Source organism: Octopus sinensis, linkage group LG7 (genome assembly GCF_006345805.1).
Source record: "Octopus sinensis linkage group LG7, ASM634580v1, whole genome shotgun sequence".
Classification (NCBI taxonomy): Eukaryota; Metazoa; Mollusca; class Cephalopoda; order Octopoda; family Octopodidae; genus Octopus; species Octopus sinensis.
The window spans coordinates 13,192,246-13,215,411 of NC_043003.1; the positions used below are offsets into that span (position 1 = coordinate 13,192,246).

The window sequence follows — 23,166 nt, forward strand, 5'->3', positions numbered from 1 at the left end:
TTTATTTATCTAGGTAGCTTTCCTTGGATATTCCACAAGATTAGACAAACAAAGCTACATTGCTCTTGATGACGTTAAAATAACATCTGGAAGCTGTCCTTTGGATGGAGATTGTAACTTTGAAAAAGACATGTGCTCTTGGTCAAATTCCAACCAAGATAATTTTGATTGGCTTCAAACAACTGCTGCAAACAACAGAGCTGGACCAAAAGTCGATCATTCTGAACAGACTGCACAAGGTTAGCAATTTATTTTATGCTTTAGTATTAATTATTTCTACTCCAGGCACAAGGCCTTAAAAATTTTGAGGGGAAGGGGGCTAGTCGATTACATTGACCTCAGTGTGCAACTGGTACTTATTTCATTGACCCCGAAAGGATGAAAGTCAGAGTCAACCTTGGCGGGATTTGAACTCAGAATGTAGTGGCAGACAAAATACCTATTTCTTTACTACCCACAAGGGGCTAAACACAGAGGGGACAAACAAGGACAGACAAAGGGATTAAGTCGATCACATCGACCCAAGTGTTTAACTGGTACCTAATTTATCGACCCCGAAAGGATGTAATGCAAAGTCGACCTAGGCGGAATTTGAACTCAGAATGTAACGGCAGACAAAATACCACTAAGCATTTCACCCGGCGTGCTAACAATTCTGCCAGCTCACTGCCCTTTATAGTTTAGTGACCTCTCTAACACTAGTTTTTTTTGTATCACTTTAGAATTTAATCTGGCCATATCTGGCCCAAATAGTCTATCTGTTTTATGTCAAAACTGACCACATCCAACCTCTCACACCTAACCGACAATGTCATTCTAAAAATATACAAACACACCATCGGAATCTTAAAACTACAAGATAATGCAGGATTAGTTCAAAACAATGTGAATAAATAAACAAAACATTTGACAAAGAAATCTGACTGCTGAAGGGTTAAACATGTTTCGTTTAATGGTTCCTGCAATACAATTGTGAAATTCATAGCGTAGTTTGTAAATTTAGTCATATGTGAATTTATCATCTCACTTATATTGTTATTAACCATTCCAGATATATATTTTTATCTTTTATTCTTTATTTTTTATCTTTTACTTGTTCCACTCATTAGACTGTGGCCATGCAGGGGCATTGCCTTGAAGAATTTTAGTTGAGATGATCAACCCTTATACTTATCCCCTAATCACCTCCTTTCTTTTTGCGTTCTGGGGTCGATGTAATCAACTATCCTCCTACCCCAAATTTTCAGGCCTTGTGCCTTAAGAACAAAGGGCTATATATGGTTGTTGTACCAAAATTTGGAATCAGTAGACTTTCCCTGTTTTCCACTTGAACATTTTGTGTTTAAGAAATGGCTTTTACCAGTTACTTTTTGTTACCCTATAGCATTTCCTGTGGAGACACATGGCCTAGTGGTTAGAGCAGCGGACTCGTGGTCGAGGGATTGCGGGTTCGAATCTCAGACCGGGCGATATGTGTGTTTATGAGCGAAATACCTAAGTTCCACATGGCTCCAGCAGAAGGTAATAGTGAACTTCTGCCGACTCTTTCGCCACAACTTTCTCTCACTCTTTCCTCCTGCATCTTGGAGCTCACCTGCGATGGACCGGCGTCCCATCCAGGTGGGGAACCTAATAGCCAAGGAAACTGAGAAACCAGCCCTTATGAGCCAGGCACGGCTTGGGAGGGAACAAACAATAGCATTTCATAAACATTTGTGTGTGTGTATGTGTGTGTATGTGTGTGTATGCATATGTGTGAGTGTGTGTGTGTGAGTATGTGTATATGTATGCATGTGTTAGAAGGGATGTGTATGTGTAGGTATATGTACATGAGAGTGTGTGTGTGTATGTATGTGTTTGCGTGCATGAGTTTGTGTATGTGTGCATGTATGTTTGTGTGTGTGTGCATGTGTGAGCATATGTGTGAGTTTGTGTGTGCATGCATGTGTGTGTCTGTGTATGTGTGGTAAGTATGTGTATATGTGTGGAAATATGTGTATATGAGAGTATATGTGTGTGTGAGTACGTGTGTATGTGTACATGTGTGTGTTGCATGCGTGTGTGAGAAAGTGAGAGTGTGTGTATGTCTGTGAGAATGCATATGTGTGTGTGTGTGTGCAAGACAGTGCATATGTGGATGTATATGTGCACATGTGAGAAAGATAGTGCATAAGAGTGTGTATGTGTGTACATGTGTGTGTATATGTGTGTGTAATGTGTGTGTGCATGCATGTGTGTAAAAGTGTGCATGTGTATGAGTACAATATGTGTAAGTTATCTACAATTCCATTTTCTAACGTCTGTTTTCCGTTTTTCTTTATCCCTTAATATTTTCTAAAGGCTCTTATATCTATGTGCTCCCTAAATGGCCAATACAAACTGGAGAAAAGGCTGTTCTTGTCAGTGATCCTATTGCACCTGTTCCACGAAGACGTTGCATGAGCTTCTGGTATTATATGAAAGGAAATTCTGCTGGTAAGGAATCTATTCTTTTTTAATTTCTAATCTCTCTCTATATAAAGCTGAAGTTGTCTGTGTATGGCAGGTTTGGTAGCCTTCAACTAACACTATCTCCTCTGAGACTCTGCGGTGCAAGTTGACCAAAATTAAGAGTATGATAGAAGAAGGCTTGCTCTTCCTTCCGTAGAAGAAAAAAATTCAAATCCAACCATGTTAACACCAAAAATTATTTACATCAAAAAGATGCTTTTTTTCTCTGAAAATCCCTATTTTTTACGATTTTTTTACTGCTGTGTCGCTATTTTTCGGTGTATTTCAACCAGAAAAATGTTCACTTAAAGAGAATAACAAGCTACAAAATGCAAAATTTTTACTTTTCAAAAATTCCAATTCTAAAGGCTCGAAACAAACCCAAGCAATGCTGAGCGATACTGCAAGTTAAGAATAAAACATGACACCCACATAGTGGTGCCCCAGCATGGCCGCGGCCTTTGGGCTGAAACATTTTTAAGGATTTTAAGGATTTTTTAAGGATTTACATTCAAAGGTGTTAGGGCATTTTGAAGAACACCCAGCTTCAATAGTCATGCCAAAACTAACCTTGCCTGTGCTAGTGCCACATAAAAAGCACTGAGTCTAATCTGCAGAGTGGTTGGTGTTAGGAAGAGCATCCAGCTGTAAAAACCCTGCCAAAACTGGGTAGTTTTTCTACCTGGCCAGCTCTTGTGAACTGTCCTACCCATGCATGCATGGAAGATGGACGTAACACGATGATGATGATGATGATGATGATGTGTGTGTGTGTGTTCCTGGATTACTTTTTTTTCTCTCTCTCTCTCATTCTCTTTCTATCTCTAACTGTACATTCGCTGATTCAAAGGACATTTGTGACAGTAACACTTAAAAGGCACCTGTGATGGTGACATGTCAAAGGCAACCATGCCGGTGACTTGTGACAGGCACCTGTGCCAGTGACACATAAAAGGCACCCACTACACTCTTGAAGTGATTGGCATTAACCCTTTTAGCAATTAAACCGACCATATCCGGCCAAAAGTATTCTGCCTGTTCTATGTTCAAAATGGCCATATCTGGTCTCTCACACCTACCCTTCAATATCGTTTTAAAAATTAACAGCTACCTCATCAAAATCTCATAGCTACAAGATAATGCATGATTAGTTCAAAACAATGTGGATAAAAAAGGATTAATTTTGGCAGAATAATGTGAACACTAAAGGGTTAAGCAAGTACATCCAGCTGTAGAAACCAAGCCAAAATCTAACTGAAGCCTAGTACAACTCTCTTTCTCACCATTTCCAGTCAACCTGCTTAATGCATGCCAGCATGGAAAATGGACAATAAATGATGATGATGATGATGATATAAGTATATGTCCATGAGTGAGTAGAGAAAAGAAAGAAAAAGGCACTCAGCATATTTAGTAAAAATTATTTAAAGCCGTTTGATTCGGCTAGCTCATTCAAGCTCAGATTACTGGTTATCTGAGCCTGAACAAGCTGGGTTTCTTCATTCAGTAATCTTCACATGTGTGAGCTATGTTTATGTTAGAAGCCTGCAAAACTTTCAGTAGCATGGATCTGAGACAAACTGTTTTCAATAATAAACACTCACACACACATGCACACCGACACACATTGTATATATATGTTTTTATATGTTTTTATATGTGTATGTGTGTGTAAGTGTGTTTGTGTGCGTATATATATATATATATATATATACCCATTATATACATATATATACATAAATGGCGGTGCCCCAGCATGGCCACAGCTCAGGAGCTGAAACTGGAAAAATCAAAATCAAAATCAAAAATATAAATATGTATATACATATATAAATATATATACAATATATATATAATATTCTGAAAACAATTTATATGTATATATATTATATATATATATATATATATATATATACCCAATATATACATACATAAATATGTATATACATATATAAATATATACGCAATATATATACAATATTCTGAAAACAATTTATATGTATATATGTATATATATATATATATATATATATATATATATATATACACATACATACATATGGTGGAGGTGGAACCAGTGGTAGTGGTGGTGGTGGTGGTGGTGGTGGTAATGAGTATCATAATAAAGATGGATTACTTTGTTACAGGTGAACTGGAAGTTGGTTATGCGAATGAATCAGTTTTGTGGAGAATATCTGATGATCAAGGCGATAAATGGCACCTTGGAAAAGTACCTTTGAGTATAACCAATCGTTTTAAAAAGGTAATTAAAAGCTTTTTTTTTTCCTTTTTAACTATGATTAACATACTGGGCCCTGCCCTTACACACAATCTGCCTCACAAGCATTCCTTGTGTCTCATCCCTCTGACACCCAGCCCTCTGTCACCCCTCTATCTATGGCACTACATGGCTGCTGTAATCATTTGGGACACAGGATCAGCTCATATCACTCCCTACTTTTTTGCACCATTAGTTACCTCATTCTCCCTCCTCCCCATCAATGGAACTATTTCAGTCTCTCATTCACATTATTTATCCTCCCTTCCTTTCCCACACTATTTTCCCTAATTGCCTCCTTTCTGTTTTTTCGGTTATCTCTCTCTCTCCCTATCTATCTATCTATCTATCTATCTATCTATCTATCTATCTATCTATCTATCTATCTATCTATCTACCTACCTACCTACCTACCTACCTACCTACCTACCTACCTATCTATCTCTCTAGTTGAAATTTATAGAAAAAAGACAAAGGCAGGTGTATGAACAACAAGCAAGTGTATTAGTTTGACACTCAGGAAAACAAAAAAGTCTTTTACGTTTCAAGCCTATGCTCTTCAGCAGAAAGGTATAAGAGAAAATAAACAGAGAATGAAAAAATTGTAAAAATTGGAGATCGTTTGAGCAAGAATTGGATACGTTATTAGTCTATAAAATGATGTCACTTTTGGGGGACACCCTGTACATCATTTATAAAGTGGCATCATGGTGTTTCTCAACCACTTTTCTCCTATGGAACTCTTTGACACCTATTTTGCTATTGTGGAATCCTCATTGAAATTTGATGCTTAAAAATCTTATATATTATGAAAAATCTGATTATAATTCTATAATTAAATATTACCAGGATTTGTATGAAAAAAATTAAAATAATTTCATGTGTATTGTAGAAGTATAACCATTTTATTGCAGATGAATTTTAACAACAAAATCTTACCTAAACCCCTAAGGGCCAAACTGACCCCAGTTGAGAACCACTTCTTTAGCCACTCAATATCTGGTCTGACACCACCTTCCCTTCCACAATAAACCACCGCTGCTTTATCATGGGGGCTTTTCCCCTTTTTCCATGTTCTTTCTGTCTTGCAAACTTACTTGGTAATCTCACGAGTGCTGGTGACATGGAAAAAAAGGACCCCATACATGCTGTAAAGTGGCTGGCATTAGAAAGGGTACCCAGCTGTGGAAACCATGCCAAAGCTGATGCTGGAGCTTGATACAACCCTACTGCAAGCTGGATCCTGTCAAACCATCCAATGTATACCAAATGTAAATAATGTAAATAATGTAAAATACATCTATTCACCTATTTCTTTGTTTGCCTAGGTGCAGGTATGGCTGTGTGGTAAGAAACTTGCTTTCCAACCACATAGTTCTGGGTTCAGTCCCACTACATGGTACCTTGGGCGAGTGTCTTCTATTATAGCCTCGTGCCAACCAAAGCTTGTTAATGGATTAGAAACTGAAAGAAGCCCATTATGTGTGTGTGTGTGTTTGTCTCCCAGCACTGCTTGACCAACCAGTGTTGGTGTGTTTATGTTCTTATAACTTAGTGGTTCAACAAAAAAGACCAACAGAACAAGTACCAGGCATTAAAAAAAAGTACGCAGGTCAATTTGTTTGACTAAAATTCTTCAAAGTGATACCCCAGCATGGCCACGGTCTAATGACTGAAACAAGTAAAAGACGAAAGATGTATTTATCAGTGTATGTATTTATTTACAGATGACAATTTCCGCAAGCGCTGGTGCCGGTTCAAGGAGTATTATTGCTATAGACGAAATTAGCTTTGACTTAAAACCCTGCGGCTGTAAGTATTACAAGTTCCATATTTTTATATTTTGTGATAAATTTTCTTAGAGATATATAGGAAGCACTCCGTCGGTTACGACGACGAGGGTTCCGGTTGATCCGATCAACGGAACAGCCTGCTCGTGAAATTAACGTGTAAGTGGCTGAGCACTCCACAGACACGTGTACCCTTACCGTAGTTCTCGGGGATATTCAGCATGACACAGAGAGTGACAAGGCCGGCCCTTTGAAATACAGGTACAACAGAAACAGGAAGTAAGAGTGAGAGAAAGTTGTGGTGAAAGAGTACAGCAGGGATCGCCACCACCCCCTGCCGGAGCCTCGTGGAGCTTTAGGTGTTTTTGCTCAATAAACACTCACAACGCCCGGTCTGGGAATCGAAACCGCGATCCTACGACCGCAAGTCCGCTGCCCTAACCACTGGGCCATTGCGCCTCCACAACTTAGAGATATACCACCCTCCATGATAACAATTTATTGTTGAACCTCTCTGTGTCAGTATTGTTGTTTGTTCCTTCTCAAGCTATGCCTGGCTCATAAGGGCTGGATTCCAAGTTTCATTGGCGTATATGTTCCCACCTGGATGGGACACCTGTCCATCACACCATCACAAGTGAGCTGCTAGATGCAGGAGGAAAGAGCGAGAGAAAGTTGTGGCAAAAGAATCAGCAGAGGTTCACTGTTACCTTCTGCCAGAGTCACATGGAGCTTAGGTGTTTCGCTCATAAACGCACACATCGCCTGGTCTGAGATTCAAACCCGCAATCCCTCGACCATGAGTCCGCTGCTCTAACCACTAGGTCATATGCTTCCACCTTTGTGTCGGTACAGATTATAAATTTTCTATTTTTTTTAAGAACTCTTCATATACCAAATTACAAAGGTGGCCAGCTGACAGCGTTTCTTCTGACTCTTTATGTTCTGAGTTCAAATTCCACCAAGGTCGACTTTGCCTTGGGTTCATGAAATAAGTACCTGCTACCCACTGGAGTCAATGTAATCATCTAGCCCCTTGTCCCAATTTTAAGGCCTTGTGCCTACAGTACAAAGGATTATTATTATTTTTATTATTATTATATTATTATTATTATTATTATTATTATTATTATTATTATTATTATTATTATTGCTATTGATTATTATTGCTATTATTATTATTGCTATTGATTGAGAGAGCAGTGCATGCCATCAAAGTGACACTGGGGTACAAATATGCTAAGCCCAATATACCCATCATGACTAACCATCTGATAAGGGTACACCAAGCACATGCATCACAACCATTATTATTTTTATTATTATTATTATTATTATTATATTATTATTATTGTTGTTGTTGTTGTTATTATTGAGTGAGAGAGCAGTGCATGCCATCAAAGTGGCACTGGGGTAAATAATAATAATAATAATTGTGTACAGTGCACAGGTGCACTACAACTCATCTAAAGTGTGTATATAATCAGGTGTAGTTTCGACGGATTTCGGAAAGCATGAGGGCCTTAAAGGATGCAGTGTCATGGCAGTCAACAACTGATGCAGGCAGTTTATTCCACGCTTCAGCAACCCTGAGTGTGAAAAAATGTTTCTGAAAGAATATACAAAGCCCAGTATACCTATCATGACTACCCGTCTGATAATGGTACACTAGGCACATGCATCACAACCATATATGCACAACATGGTGATCTCATATCAAGATAAACAGCACATGACCTTGCAGATGGGGCCCAGTTAGAATTTTCTTCTGGTCAAGTAACCCATCCTGCTCAAAAGGACCCTGAATAAGGGTTGTTTAAGGATGCTGAATGAAACATCCATGTTTCCAAAGGTGAATTATTCAAACCCCAAAGAGTCCCTCTTAACACATGGCTATGATGCTCTCCCACTACTTCTGCTCCAGACAAAACAATGTACGTGATAACACTTCTAATCAGTTAAGATCAGAAGCCATGAGAGGCCACTGCCTGGTAGAGCATCAGGGCATTTTATTATTATTATTATTATTATTATTATTATTATTATATTATTATCATCATTATTATTATTATTATCATCATCATCATCATTATCATTGAGGCAGCAAGCTGGCAGAATCGTTAGCACACTGGATGAAATGCTGAGCAGCATTTCATCTGTCCCTATGTTCTGAGCTCAAATTCTGCCAAGGTCGACTTTGTCCTTGATCATTTCAGGGTCAATAAAATAAGTACCAGTTGAATACTGGGGTCAGCTTTATCAACTTACCAAACCACCCACACATCACCCCTGAGATTGCTAGATTTGTATCAAAATTTGATATTCATTTGTAAATATTTTCTTAATCTTTGTTTTGTATATTTTTTCTTCTCCAGTGTATCCAATAAATGCAAAACCTGTACTTAGACCAAGTACTCCTTCAGCACCAACAACACCGACTTCCCCACCATCAACATTCAGTAAGTCATTCAATAGCATTTATTGTTTTACTCTCCTTACCTTATTCTTAATCTCTACAAAAGTCACAACTCTACAGCTACACCAAATTCATTTCTATTTGCTTTGGATGTTATTTTTAGCATTTTCCAAATAAAGATGAAATAAAGATGAGAGTGGCTGTGTGGTAAGTAGCTTGCTTACCAACCACATGGTTCCAGGTTCAGTCCCACTGCATGGCACTATGGGCAAGTGTCTTCTACTATAGCCTCCAGCCAACCAAAGCCTTGTGAGTGGATTTGGTAGATGGAAACTGAAAGAAGCCCATCATATATATGTATATATATATATATATATATTGTTGTATTTTGGAATGGTCATTTTGCCAGTTTAGCCAATATATATATATATATATAATATATATATATATATATATATTTCTTTATTGCCCACAAGGGGCTAAATATAGAGGGAACAAACAAGGACAGACAAAGGGATTAAGTCGATTACATCAACCCCAGTACGTAACTGATACTTTATTTATTGACCTCGAAAGGATGAAAGGCAAAGTCGACCTTGCTGGAATTTGAACTCAGAACATAACAGCAGACAAAATATCGTTAAGCATTTCACCTGGCGCGCTAACATTTCTGCCAGCTCGCTACCTTCCTTATATATATATATGTATATATATTTATATATGTGTGTGTATATGTTTGTGTGTCTGTGTTTGTCCCCCCAACATCGCTTGACAACCGATGCTGGTGTGTTTATGTCCCCGTAACTTAGCGGTTCGACAAAAGAGACCAATAGAATAAGTTATAGGCTTACAAAGTCCTGCAGTCGATTCGCATGACTAAAGGCAGTGCTCCAGCATAGCCACAGTCAAATGACTGAAACAAGTAAAAGAGTAAAGAGAGTAAAAATGAAATAAAGATGACTAGAAATTTGAAGATTGCAGCAATGATTTGAAACCTAACTGCTAAATTAATGGTCAGACACCACAGCTGAACCACAATAGTTTCACGTGATCGGTGTATTAAGTAACGAATCTGTATCAAGCCATTGCATGATTTAATCTTCTGGAATCCTCTTCTTGAACCCTATTAAAGGCTACTTTTGGCCGTAAATAATCACAGGAGTGAAAGGCAGCTGAGCAATATACACCCCAACTTTTGCCAGTAAAATGCCCAGTCAGATGACCAAGACACATGACTGTAATAGATGACCAAGAGCTTTCATCACCATGAAAGGCTGCGAGCTGGCAGAAATATTAGTGCGCCAGGTGAAATGCTTAGCGGTGTTTCGTCTGCCGCTACGTTTTGAGTTCAAATTCCACCGAGGCCGACTTTGCCTTTCATCCTTTCGGGGTCAATTAAATAAGTACCAGTTACGCACTGGGGTCAATATAATCGATTTAATCCATTTGTCTATCCTTGTTTGTCCTCTCTGTGTTTGGCCCCTTGTAGGTAGTAAAGAAATAGGTATTTCGTCTGCCGTTACGTTCTGAGTTCAAATTCCGCCGAGGTCGACTTTGCCTTTCATCCTTTCGGGGTCGCTTAAATAAGTACCAGTTACACATTGGGGTCGATATAATCGACTTAACCCGTTTGTCTGTCCTTGTTTGTCCTCTCCGTGTTTGGCCCCTTGTGGGTAGTAAAGAAATAGGTAGCACAATTGTGTTGAAATATGTTGGGTAAGCTACATGTTGCCATACCAATAATTTTCTGTAAATTAAGAACAGTTTCTCTCTTCCAGTCTGTAATTATTTTTAAATATTGCTAATGTTAACTGTAAATGACTAACACAGTTTGCATTTGTGTGCAACAATAAACACTTCCCTTAAATGTTCATGAGTGCTTTTCCATTACCTCTTCATGCAGCCTAGAAACATACTTTCATTTACATAATTTATATTATTTACATTATTTACATTTGACGGATATTTGTCCTCATCTTGTTTGTTGTTAACCCAACGTTTCAGCTGATATACCCTCCAGCCTTCATCAGGTGTCTTGGGGAAATTTTGCTGAACCGCTAAGTTACGTGTACATAAACACACCAATTTCGGTTGTCAAGTGATGGTGGGGGGAAGCACAAACACACACACAAATATACATACATGCATATTACTCTTTACTCTTTTACTTGTTTCAGTCATTTGACTGTGGCCATGCTGGAGCACCGCCTTTTAGTCGAGCAAATCGACCCCCAGGACTTATTTTTTGTAAGCCTAGTACTTATTCTATCGGTCTCTTTTACTGAACCGCTAAGTTACGGGGACGTAAACACACCAGCATTGGTTGTCAAGCGATGTTGGGGGGACAAACACAGACACACAAACACACACACATATATATACATATATACGACGGGCTTCTTTCAGTTTCCGTCTACCAAATCCACTCACAAGGCTTTGGTCGGCCCGAGGCTATAGTAGAAGACACTTGCCCAAGGTGCCACACAGTGGGACTGAACCCAGAGCCATGTGGTTGGTAAGCAAGCTACTTACCACACAGCCACTCCTGTATATATATAAAACAGCCACTCCTTTATATATATAAAACATTACGTTATATAATTAGGGTTCAGTAAAAAAAATTTACTTTACCACACACCGAACTTTTACCACACACTGAACTTTTAGATGACGGAAATGTTGATAGGTGTATGCATTTCTAGCATCTCTATATCTCACTAATCCAGAAACGGCATTCTCAAGAAATCGATGTACGTGTGATCTTTCGTTATTTTTCCCTCTATACCTACGTGAATTATTTTTGAGTATACATTGTCTGGGAGACTTTTCTTATAGTAGAGGAAATAGCGAAATTTTTTGGCTGCTATTTCTAAAAGTTCAGTGTGTGGTAAAGTAAATTTTTTTACTGAACCCTAATTATATAACGTATGTGTGGTTAGGGAGCTTGCTTCTTAACTACATGGTTTCGGGTTCAGTCCCACTGCGTGGCACTTTGGGTAGGTGTCTTCCACTATAGCCCCGAGCCGACCGGAGCTTTGTGATTGAATTCGGTAGGTGAAAGTTACTGCCGTGTGTGTATGTGTGCGTATAGCTGCTCAGTGCCTCTCCGAAAGAGAGAGAGGGGAAATGTTTTAAATATACCGTAAATGGTCTTTTTACATACTGAACACTACTTGGTAAAATTATTAAGTAATAATTAATTAATTTTACCCTTTTATTATTGACTATATATATATATATATATATATATATATAATATGTAACAATTTGTCGGTTGCCATAATAAAACTCAGAATTTCAGATGTCGGGGCAGGATTCTGCCCCGGCATCTCGTCAGTTATTAAGACAAACAAAAATGCTATGAAAATGACCGTTAAATAAAGGGAAATTACCCAAATAGGGAGAAAGTAAAAGTACTCAAAGAAGGTAAACTCATGCTCATAGAATCCACATATGCGCACATATACAAACATACACATGCACACCCACGTGAATGTGCATATGTGCATATGCTCACTCACACTCGCGTGAAACACATACATGCACACCCACACACACACCTATATGTATATATCATCATCATCATCATCGTCGTTTAACGTCGTTCTCCATGCTAGCATGGGTTGGACGGTTCGACCGGGGTTCTGGAAGCCAGAAGGCTGCACCAGGCTCCAGTCTAATCTGGCAATGTTTCTACAGCTGGGCCCTTCCTAACGCCAACCACTCCGTGAGTGTAGTGGGTGCTTTACATGCCACCTGCACAGGTGCCAGGCGGAGCTGGCAACGGCCACGGTCAGATTGGTGTATTTTATGTGCCACCCGCATGGAAGCCAGTCGAGGCGGTGCTGGCATCGGCCACGAGTCGGATAGTGCTTTTTACGTACCACCAGACCAGGGATCCTGCTGGTTCAATTCGATTTCGATTTCGCTTGCCCCAACATGTCTTCACAAGCAAGGGGGTTTGGCATGGGTGCCTGTCGTACGGTCGCATTGAGTATTTTACGTGCCATGGCCACGAGTCGGATAGTGCTTTTTACGTACCACCAGGCCAGGGATCCTGGCTGGTTCAATTCGGTTTCGATTTCGATTTCGCTTGCCCCAACATGTCTTCGCAAGCATGGGGGTTTGGCATGGGTGTCTGTCGTCGGATGAGGTTCTATATCGACTTCGCTTGCCTCACAGGTCTTTGTGTCCAAGGAGTGAAGAGGCATTCATAAGTGGGCTGGGCTCACTTGTCCTGCCTGGTCTCTCACGTACAGAATATTTCCAAAGGTCTCAGTCGCTGGTCATTTCCTCAGTGAGGCCTAAAGTTCGAAGGTCGTGCTTCACCACCTCGTCCCAGGTTTTCCTGGGTCTACCTCTTCCACGGTTCCCTCAACTGCTAGGGATTGGCACTTTCTCACACACCTATCTTCATCCATTCTCGCCACATGACCATACCAGCGCAATCGTCTCTCTGCACACCACAACTGATGCTTCTTAGGTACAACATTTCTCTCAAGGTGCTAACGCTCTGTCGAGTATGTACACTGACATTACACATCCATCGAGCATACTGGCTTCATTCCTCACGAGCTTACGCATGTCCTCAGCAGTCACGGCCCATGTTTCGCTGCCATGTAGCATGGCTGTTCATACACACGCATCATAACAGTCTGCCTTTTACTCTGAGCGAGAGGCCTTTAGTCACCAGCAGAGGTAAGAGCTCCCTAAACTTTGCCCAGGCTATTCTTATTCTAGCAGTTACACTTTCAGCGCATATATATGCATCCATGCACATTTACACATATATATTTCTTTACTACCCACAAGGGGCTAAACACAGAGGGGACAAACAAGGACAGACAAAGGGATTAAGTCGACTACATCGACCCCAGTGCGTAACTGGTACTTAATTTATCGACCCCGAAAGGATGAAAGGCAAAGTCGACCTCGGCGGAATTTGAACTCGGAACGTAACGACAGACGAAATACGGCTACGAATTTCGCCCGGCGTGCTAATGTTTCTACCAGCTCGCCGCCTTATTTACACATATACATTTACACATATACATACCCACACACACACACGCGTATATATACCAATACACGCACAATTATGTTCCTATACACATCTCTGCATGCGCATGCACAATTATTGTAGTGTGATTATGATGGTGGAGGTGGTGATGGCGGCAGCGGCAGCAGTGGTGGTGGCAGTGGTGGTGGTTGTGGTGGTGGTGGTGGTGGTCGTGGTGGCTGCGGTGGTGGTGGTGGTCGTGGTCATGGTCATCGTGGTCGTGGTGGCTGCAGTGGTGGTGGCAGTGGTGGCGGTTGTGGTAGTGGTGGTGGTGGTCGTGGTGGCTGCGGTGGTGGTGGTCGTGGTCATGGTCATCGTGGTCGTGGTGGCTGCAGTCGTGGTGGCAGTGGTGGCGGTTATGGTAGTGGTGGTGGTGGTCGTGGTGGCTGCGGTGGTGGTCGTCGTCGTTGTTGTCGTCGTCGTGGCTGCAGTGGTGGCGGTTGCGGTAGTGGTGGTGGTGGTGGTGGTGGTGGCTGCGGTGGTGGTGGTGGTGGTGGTGGTGGCTGCGGTGGTGGTGGTGGTGGTGGTGGTGGCTGCGGTGGTGGTGGTGGTGGTGGTGGTGGTGGTGGTGGTGGTGACAATGCTTTCAAATATTTTTCTAATTTCTTCCCCCATTCTATTTATACAGAACCAAACAGCAAATTTGATTGTTCATTTGAAAATGGATTCTGTAGTTGGGGTCAGTCGAGAAATGACATATTTAACTGGACATTACAACAAGGACCCACTGACAGCTCCGGTACTGGACCAAATGTTGACCATACTTATGGTTCAAGTAAGTGAAATATATTTTCTTTTGGTTGGAAATATAAATAATAGTGTCTCATAAAATTGGTTATGTGCAAATGTAATAAGTATGATGTAATATACACTTGCATATACAAACATTTCTGTCTATTTATCATTCTTCCTATCTATCCACCAATCAATCTACATACATAATATATATACAAATATATATACATGTATATATACAGGTATATATATATACATACATATATATATATATATATATTATATATATATATTATATATATATATATATATAATATATATATATATAAAAATATATATATATAATATATGTATGTATGTATGTATTTATGTATATATATATATATATATAAACTTACTGGGAAATGAATGTGTGGCATTCAATCAAATAATAATATACATAATATGTTTATATTATTTATATTATTATTTTGCCATTCAATGCCCGAAATGAGGAGTAGATAGGCAACCAACAACTAATGAAGGGTCGTTCTTTACATTACTTGTCCTGTTTTCCATTTGTTTCTCTCGCTCTGTGTGTATTCAACTCATTTGTTTTCATATTTCATGTTGTTTACAATTTATGACGTCCTGCATCCATACATGCATATATTTATATATATGCATATATATATTATTTATATATTATATATATATATATATATAGAAGGAGCTTCTACAGGACTAGAACTGTTTCATTCAAGAGAAATGAAGATTTCTCTTGAATGAAACAGTTCTAGTACTGTAGAAGCTCCTTCTATATAATAAATTAATTTTACTCTGCTATGTATTGAGTACCTTATTTACTGTGGTTAACCCCGAATCAACCCGGGACCTACATATATATATATATATATATATATATAATCATCATGTTGTTATATATCAAATATATATATGTATATATGTGTATGTATGCACATATATGCTTATATGTGTATATATATATACATATATATATATATTATATATATATATATATATAAAATTATAAATGAGGGTGAAAAATCGATATTAATTTAATAATACCGTCAATTTAACACCAAGTGGCTTAGCACAAAAAACTACGGAGGAAATACAAATTTATACATAAATTATTAGAGAGTTATCCACTATGTGGATAACTCTAGTGCTAAAAATAGCTCCGAAGCAACCACAGAAGATCCGTTTCCAACTAGAATCAACACACATTTAACTGAAGGAAAGTGAAATACAACGAATAAAATAGATTGACTCTATACAATTGCATTTCTGACAAACTCTACCGAAGATTTATAGATGCAAGTGTAAGTAAAACTACATATTGCATTAGTAATGAAACAATTGTATAGAGTCAATCTATTTTATTCGTTGTATTTCACTTTCCTTCAGTTAAATGTGTGTTGATTCTAGTTGGAAACGGATCTTCTGTGGTTGCTTCGGAGCTATTTTTAGCACTAGAGTTATCCACATAGTGGATAACTCTCTAATAATTTATATATATATATATATATATATGAGTATATGTATGTATATTTATGTATATTTATGTGTCTATGTGACTTTGTGTTTATGTATACATGAATTTAACTATGCATACTTTTTACTGTCTATTTTCAGAGAAAGGCCACTATATTTATATTGAGTCCTCTTACCCACGTAAAAGGGGAGATACGGCAATCCTAACCTCTGCATCATTCAGTAAAAACATTAATTATACTTTAGAATTCTACTATCATATGTACGGGTCAACAATTGGAGGACTGAATGTTACAATGGTAAGACAATTTGTTGCTAATTTATTCTTTACAAGATGCCTTATAATTTTCTTAAATAAACACTGGGCTACAAAACATTCCATATATTCATAATACACCAGCATGGCCTACTGGCAACAACACTTTTCTCTGAACTTTTGGATTATTTTCTTCCTCATATTTGATAAGGAGAATCTTGCCCAAAATATCATAGAGGTATTAAATAATATATATGCATTGTCATTCATTTCTAATCTTGAGTGAAAACATGTTCAGCTATAGGAGAAGATTTCCTAGCCTGAAAACTGATCAAAGTTGGCAGCAGGAAGAGCATCCAGTCTTAGTTCTTTGAGTTATTAGAATGAAGGATGAAGTGTCATTAAATTGTGATTTGATCCATGCTGTCTCCAAAATAAGTGAAGCCACTGTACTTGAATATCTATATATGCACACATATGCATCAACAGATGCACACACACACGTACACACACACACACATGTGCAAACACATTTTCTCTCACACATTTACTCAGAGTCCATGCACAACAGTGCACACATACACAAGCATACACCCACACAACACTCATACACACATACACTCTCTCTCTCTCTCTCTCTCTCCTGCCCTTTCTCCCTCCCTCTCTGCCATGTATTCCCACTCACATCCATGTAAATAAAAACAAAGAACCTTTTAACTAGGAGACATAGAGACCTAAAACAAATCCGGTGCAGAGAGAGTGTCATTGATGAGATTGTGAAGAGCAACAAAATGACAAACCAGACTGATTGATTGACCAAATGATTAATCAAACAATGGATTAGTTAAATCATTGGATGGTTAACCAATTGACACGCAAAAAATAAAAGAAGTGAAATAGAACCAATGTGTGTTTATTATTGGCATAAAGATCCTCCCAAGATACTGCAAAATGTTTCAACTCACAACTTCACTTCGAGAATTTTACAAGTCAAATACAATATAAAATACGGTGGGCTTCTTTCAGTTTCTGTCTACTAAAAGGTTTAGATCAGCCCAGTTCTGTAGTAGAAGACACTTACCCAAGGTGTCATGCAGTGGAATTGAACCCAAGACCACATGGTTGGGAAACAAACTTCTTGACCACACAACCATGCATGTGTCTATATTGATTATATATTAGGTCATTAAGAATAAAATGTACGATTTTGAACTGAAAGTTTATTTTACTTTATCTCAACAAAAAGCAGTGCAGTTAAACACAAATTTGTCATTTCATTGCTAGCTTAATTATGCCAGCAGCGAAGAATTCTGGAGAGCAAGAGGTGATGAAATCACGAAAGACTGTTTTTGCATCTTCTTCAGATTTGAAGATTTTCCTTGCAAACATTTTTCTAAAGCCTGGAAAACATAATTGTCAGTTGGTGCAAGATCTGGTGAATATGGTGGATGACAGAGTACTTCCAAGTTCAGTTCCTGTAACTTGGGTAGCATTCCTTGTGCAACATGTGGTTGAGCATTGTCTTGCAAGAGGACTGGCCTGTCTCTATTGAGCAATCTCGGTTGTTTAATTGCAAGCTAACTCATCATTTCATCTAACTAGTTGATGTATACATCCACTGTAATTGACTTAACAGGTCTAATGAAGCTGTAGTAGATGACACCATTAATTTTTTTTTGGTTAATATTCTTTTTTGGATTGTGTTTTGGCACTTCTCTATCCAACCACCATGCAGAACACTTGTTGTTGTTAAAAAGAATCCATTTTTCCTCACACATAACAATACAATGCAAAAATGGTTCACTTTTATGCCGTGACAGCAAAGAACAGCAAGTTTCAAGATGGCATGTCATTTGATGTGCATTCAGTTCATGTGGTATCCACTTGTCCAGCTTCATTACCTTAGCGATTTTTTTCAGGTGGTCCAGTACAGTTGGAATCGAAACATCAAACTTTGCTGCTAACTCATGCGTAGTTTGAGATATATCCGCTTCCACTACAGTTTCCAGCTCATCGTTATCCACCTTGGTCTCGGGTCTACCACGGGGCTGATTTTCAAGAGTAAAGTCACCAGACCAGACCCTTCTCAAACCATTGATGTACAGTGTACTCATTTGCCACATCTTCACCAAACACCTCATTGATGTTTCGAGCTGTCTGGGAAGCATTGGTTTCACGACGGAACCCATATTCATAAACAACACGAATTTTCGATCTGTCCATGGGTTCACAAAAATCGATTTACAAGAGAAAACTTACAATATAATCAGACACCATGAATTGCATTTCAAAAAGTGATGATGTAACTCTTCAATGTTGTAAAACAAAAAATTGTCAGGAAAAAACATTAGAGTTAACGACTGTCAAACTTGGTGCTTAAGAAAATCAAACATTTCATTTTTAATGACCTGATAATATGTTTATATATTTGTTTTGTTTATATATTTGTTTTGCAAGATTTTTGATGTGAAATCGTGTGTTGAAACAGATTTTGTTGTATTTAGGAATGGTCATTTTGCCAGTTTAGCCAATAAAAAAAAAACACACACTATATATTTGGTGTTACTTTACTTCAGCGTTATTTATTTTTTACATTAATCTTAATCTTATTTCAGCCAGAGTTCTTTCGTCACACTCCTGAGACCGCATCAGTGGTCCTTTGCTTTCTTCTTTCTTATTTTACTTATTTCGGTCATTTGATTGCAGCACTTATATAATAATATTTTAAAGATGGTTGTTGTGTAAGGCCTACAAGAGGAAAAGAAAACAGAACGAAGCTGCAGTTCCTTTTCCCTTTTGTAATTTACTTTATACCTTCTCGCATTGTTCCGGCCTGACACAACAATTTCTTTTAGACTTATACCTCACAATGCTTCACTGAAACTACCTCATATAATAATACATTTTTTTTTTATCCAGACTTTAGATGGTCAACAACAAAGTCAGTTGCTGTGGTCTCAACGAAGATCCCAGGCCCGTGCCTGGATCAAAGCAGAACTTTCAATTCCTCCTCAGAATGTGCCATTTGCTATTTCTTTAGTGGGGATTATTGGCTGGTCTGTGTATGGGGACATAGCCATTGATGATATCAGAGTATTTACAACAGAACAAACTGAAGGTATGACAGAATTCTTTTACTTTCATTCTTTTACTTGTTTCGGTCATTTGATTGCGGCCATGCTGGGGCAACGCCTTGAAAGGTTTATAGTCAAATGAATCGACAGCAGTACTTATTTCTTTCTTTCCTTCATTTTTTTAAGCATGGTACTTATTTTATTGGTCTTTTTGCTGAACTGCTAAGTTACGGGGACAAAAACACACCAACACCAGTTGTCAAGTGGTGATGGTGGTACAAACACAAAGGCATACACACATAGATATATACATATACACACACACACATATATATATATACACATATATTTATATATATATATATAATATACATATATATATATATATATATATATATATCACCATGATCACCGTGACCAACCAGGCTATCAGATGTTGCTACACATCGCTGGTCATAATGTGCTTCACATTGTTTTAGCCTTCAAATGATGCCACCCCACTTGCTAAGTGAGCAGGCTAACAGTTGTGGTGAAAGAGTACAGCAGGAATCGCGACCACTCCCTGTCGAAGCCTCATGGAGTTTTAGGTGTTTTCGTTCAATAAACACTCACAAAGCCCAGTCTGGGAATTGAAATCACGATCCTACAACCGTGAGTCCGCTGCCCTAACCACTGGGCCATTGCGCCTCCATATATATATATATATATATATATATACATATATATATACATATATATATACATATATATATATATGTATATATATATATACATATATATATACATATATATATATATATATCTATATATATATGTATATATATATATATATATGTATATATATATGTATATATATATAGTATATATATATATATGTATATATATATATGTGTATATATATATATTATATATATATATGAATATATATATGTATATATATATATGTATATATATATATATATATGTATATGCATATATATATATATATGCATATATATATATATATATATATATATATATATATAATATATATATATATATATATATATATATATATATGTATGTATATGCATATACATATATATATAATATATACATATATATATATATGACTCAGAACTAGAGCTGGTTTCAGCCAGGTTGATTATGAAAGGGTTATGAATTGTTTTTCTATTATATAGTTTAACCATTTTGTTACCATATTTCTGTTGAGATGCTCTGCGTTTCTTTTAGTTGATTTTAAATATAACAAATAATTTAGTAAAATAACTTAGTTATCATTAAGCTAGTGTTAGGAGCATAATTTGTGACTAAGGTTTGGCAGAAAATTTTAATTAGAAACTTATGAAAACAAGACATTTGAACTCAGAGCTAGAGGTGTTTTCAGCCGGGTTGATAATGAAAGGGTTAAACCAATATATGTAATAATACAAGTGGTGAAGGCACATGGCTCAGTGGTTAGAGCAGTGTTTCTCAACTGGGGTTCCACAGAACCCTTGGGATCTACGAAAAAGAGTGAGATAAGCTAATGCTAAATTCCTGATTGTAATATTACTAGACATGCCCAACATATTCTTGGTTATTGTTATATTATAATATAGACACCATCCTAGCAAACCTATTATGTTATCAAAAACATATAATAACCTTTCCTTGTTTCTTTGTGTTCCTTTCTGTGGAAGAGCGTACACTCGAAACGTTAAGGACTTTTTCACTTCCCAAGCGTTATACTAATACATCTGTTTGTTGTCTACACCACCTGTTTTCGCCTTTTGTTTTTTTGTGAATTCTCCCTATATATATATACTATATATATATATATATATATATATATATATATATATATATATTATATATATATATATATATATATATATTATATATATATATATGTATATATATATATTAGACAAAATGAGATAACAAAGCCAAGGCTGTGAGGAGTTTTCAGGACATTTATAAGGGAAAAGATATATCTATATCTTTTTCTTTATAAATGTCCTGAAAATTCCTCACAGCATTGGCATTATCTCATTTTCTTTAATATATATATGCATGCTAATACAAGACCCACATTAGACTCTTCACTCATATCACTATCAAACCAAGACTTTAACGACAGTCTGTCCATAGCACTTATATAGCATTACCTGCCACTCTTTGGGTCTTCTAGATATCAATACTTGTGAAAAACATTCGAGCGAGGTCGTTGCCAGTTCTGCTGGACTGGCTCCTGTGCAGGTGGCATGTAAAAGACACCACTTGAGCATAGCCGTGGCCAGTACCACCTGACTGGCCCTCGTGCTGGTGGCACATAAAATCACTCTCGGAGTGGTTGGCGTTAGGAAGGGCATCCAGCTGTAGAAACTCTGCCAGATCAGATTGAAGCCTGGTGCAACCATCTGGTTCGCCAGTCCTCAATCAAATTGTCCAACCCTTGCTAGCATGGAAAGCAAACGTTTAACAATAATGATGATGATGATGATATATATGTATGATATTTACCATGTGAGCTACAATGAAAAAACATGAGAAAGCTATGGTATATAATTTTTCTTGTGCAAATATTCCTTGAGACATGTAATTTATTTTAACGATTATGCAAGGGTAAAAAGGTTTAGAAACACTGGGTTAAAGTATTGGACTCATAATCATGAGGTAGTGAGTTCGATTCCTGGACCAGGCTTTGTGTTGTGTTCTTGAGCAAGACATTTTATTTCACCTTGCTCCAGTTCACTTGTTGTAGAAATGAGAGTTGCGATGTCACTGGCAGCCAAGCTGTATCAGCCTTTCCCTTTCCTTTGGACAACATCGGTGGCATGAAGATGGGAGGCTGGTATACATGGGTGACTACTGGTCTTCCATAAACATCCTTGCCCAGAGGGGAACACTCTAGGTACAATCCCATGGTTATTCATGACTGATGGGTTCTTTATCCTTTGCCCTAACGATACAAGCAAAAAGAAAACATCATAAACCACGAAGCCTTTAATGAGTTCAACCATACAACAAGGAATGACAACACCAAACAATGGACCCGGAGAGATATAAAAGATTCACAGACAACAAGCATATGTTTCCATAGTCAGCTGCTTAACGAGTATCCTTATTTGTTTCTTGAAGCTGAGATGCTTTGATTCTGTCAGGAATTTGAAATACCTCTTTAATCCTTTAGCATTTAAACTGCCCGAAAGCCTAATCTAGCCAAGTGGAGGTATGTGGCTTAGCGGTTACAGTGTTGGACTAATGATCGTAAGATTGTAGTTTCATATTTCTCTATTGCCCACAAGGGGCTAAAGATAGAGGGGACAAACAAGGACAGACAAAAGGATTAAGCCGATTATATCAACCCCAGTGCATAACTGGTACTTAATTTATCGACCCCGAAAAGATGAAAGGCAAAGTCGACCTTGGCAGAATTTGAACTCAGAACATAACGGCAGATGAAATACCTATTTCTTTACTACTCACAAGGGGCTAAACACAGAGCAGACAAACAAGGACAGACAAATGGATTAAGTCGATTATATCGACCCCAGTGCATAACTGGTACTTAATTTATCAACCCCGA

General features: G+C 37.8%; 1 protein-coding gene across 3 annotated transcripts in view; it reads left to right on the top strand.

Moving 5' to 3' along the window:
* Positions 1-23,166, top strand: part of LOC115213822 (MAM and LDL-receptor class A domain-containing protein 1-like) — a 382,250-nt gene that overhangs the window by 185,712 nt on the left and 173,372 nt on the right. For all 3 annotated transcript variants that reach the window (XM_036504533.1, XM_029782714.2, XM_036504532.1), the window contains exons 75-82: positions 14-239; positions 2,341-2,475; positions 4,638-4,753; positions 6,496-6,580; positions 8,934-9,017; positions 14,662-14,808; positions 16,407-16,564; positions 19,441-19,639. In XM_036504533.1, coding sequence (XP_036360426.1) covers positions 14-239; positions 2,341-2,475; positions 4,638-4,753; positions 6,496-6,580; positions 8,934-9,017; positions 14,662-14,808; positions 16,407-16,564; positions 19,441-19,639 — 1,150 coding nt within the window. The remainder of the gene's footprint in view (positions 1-13; positions 240-2,340; positions 2,476-4,637; positions 4,754-6,495; positions 6,581-8,933; positions 9,018-14,661; positions 14,809-16,406; positions 16,565-19,440; positions 19,640-23,166) is intronic.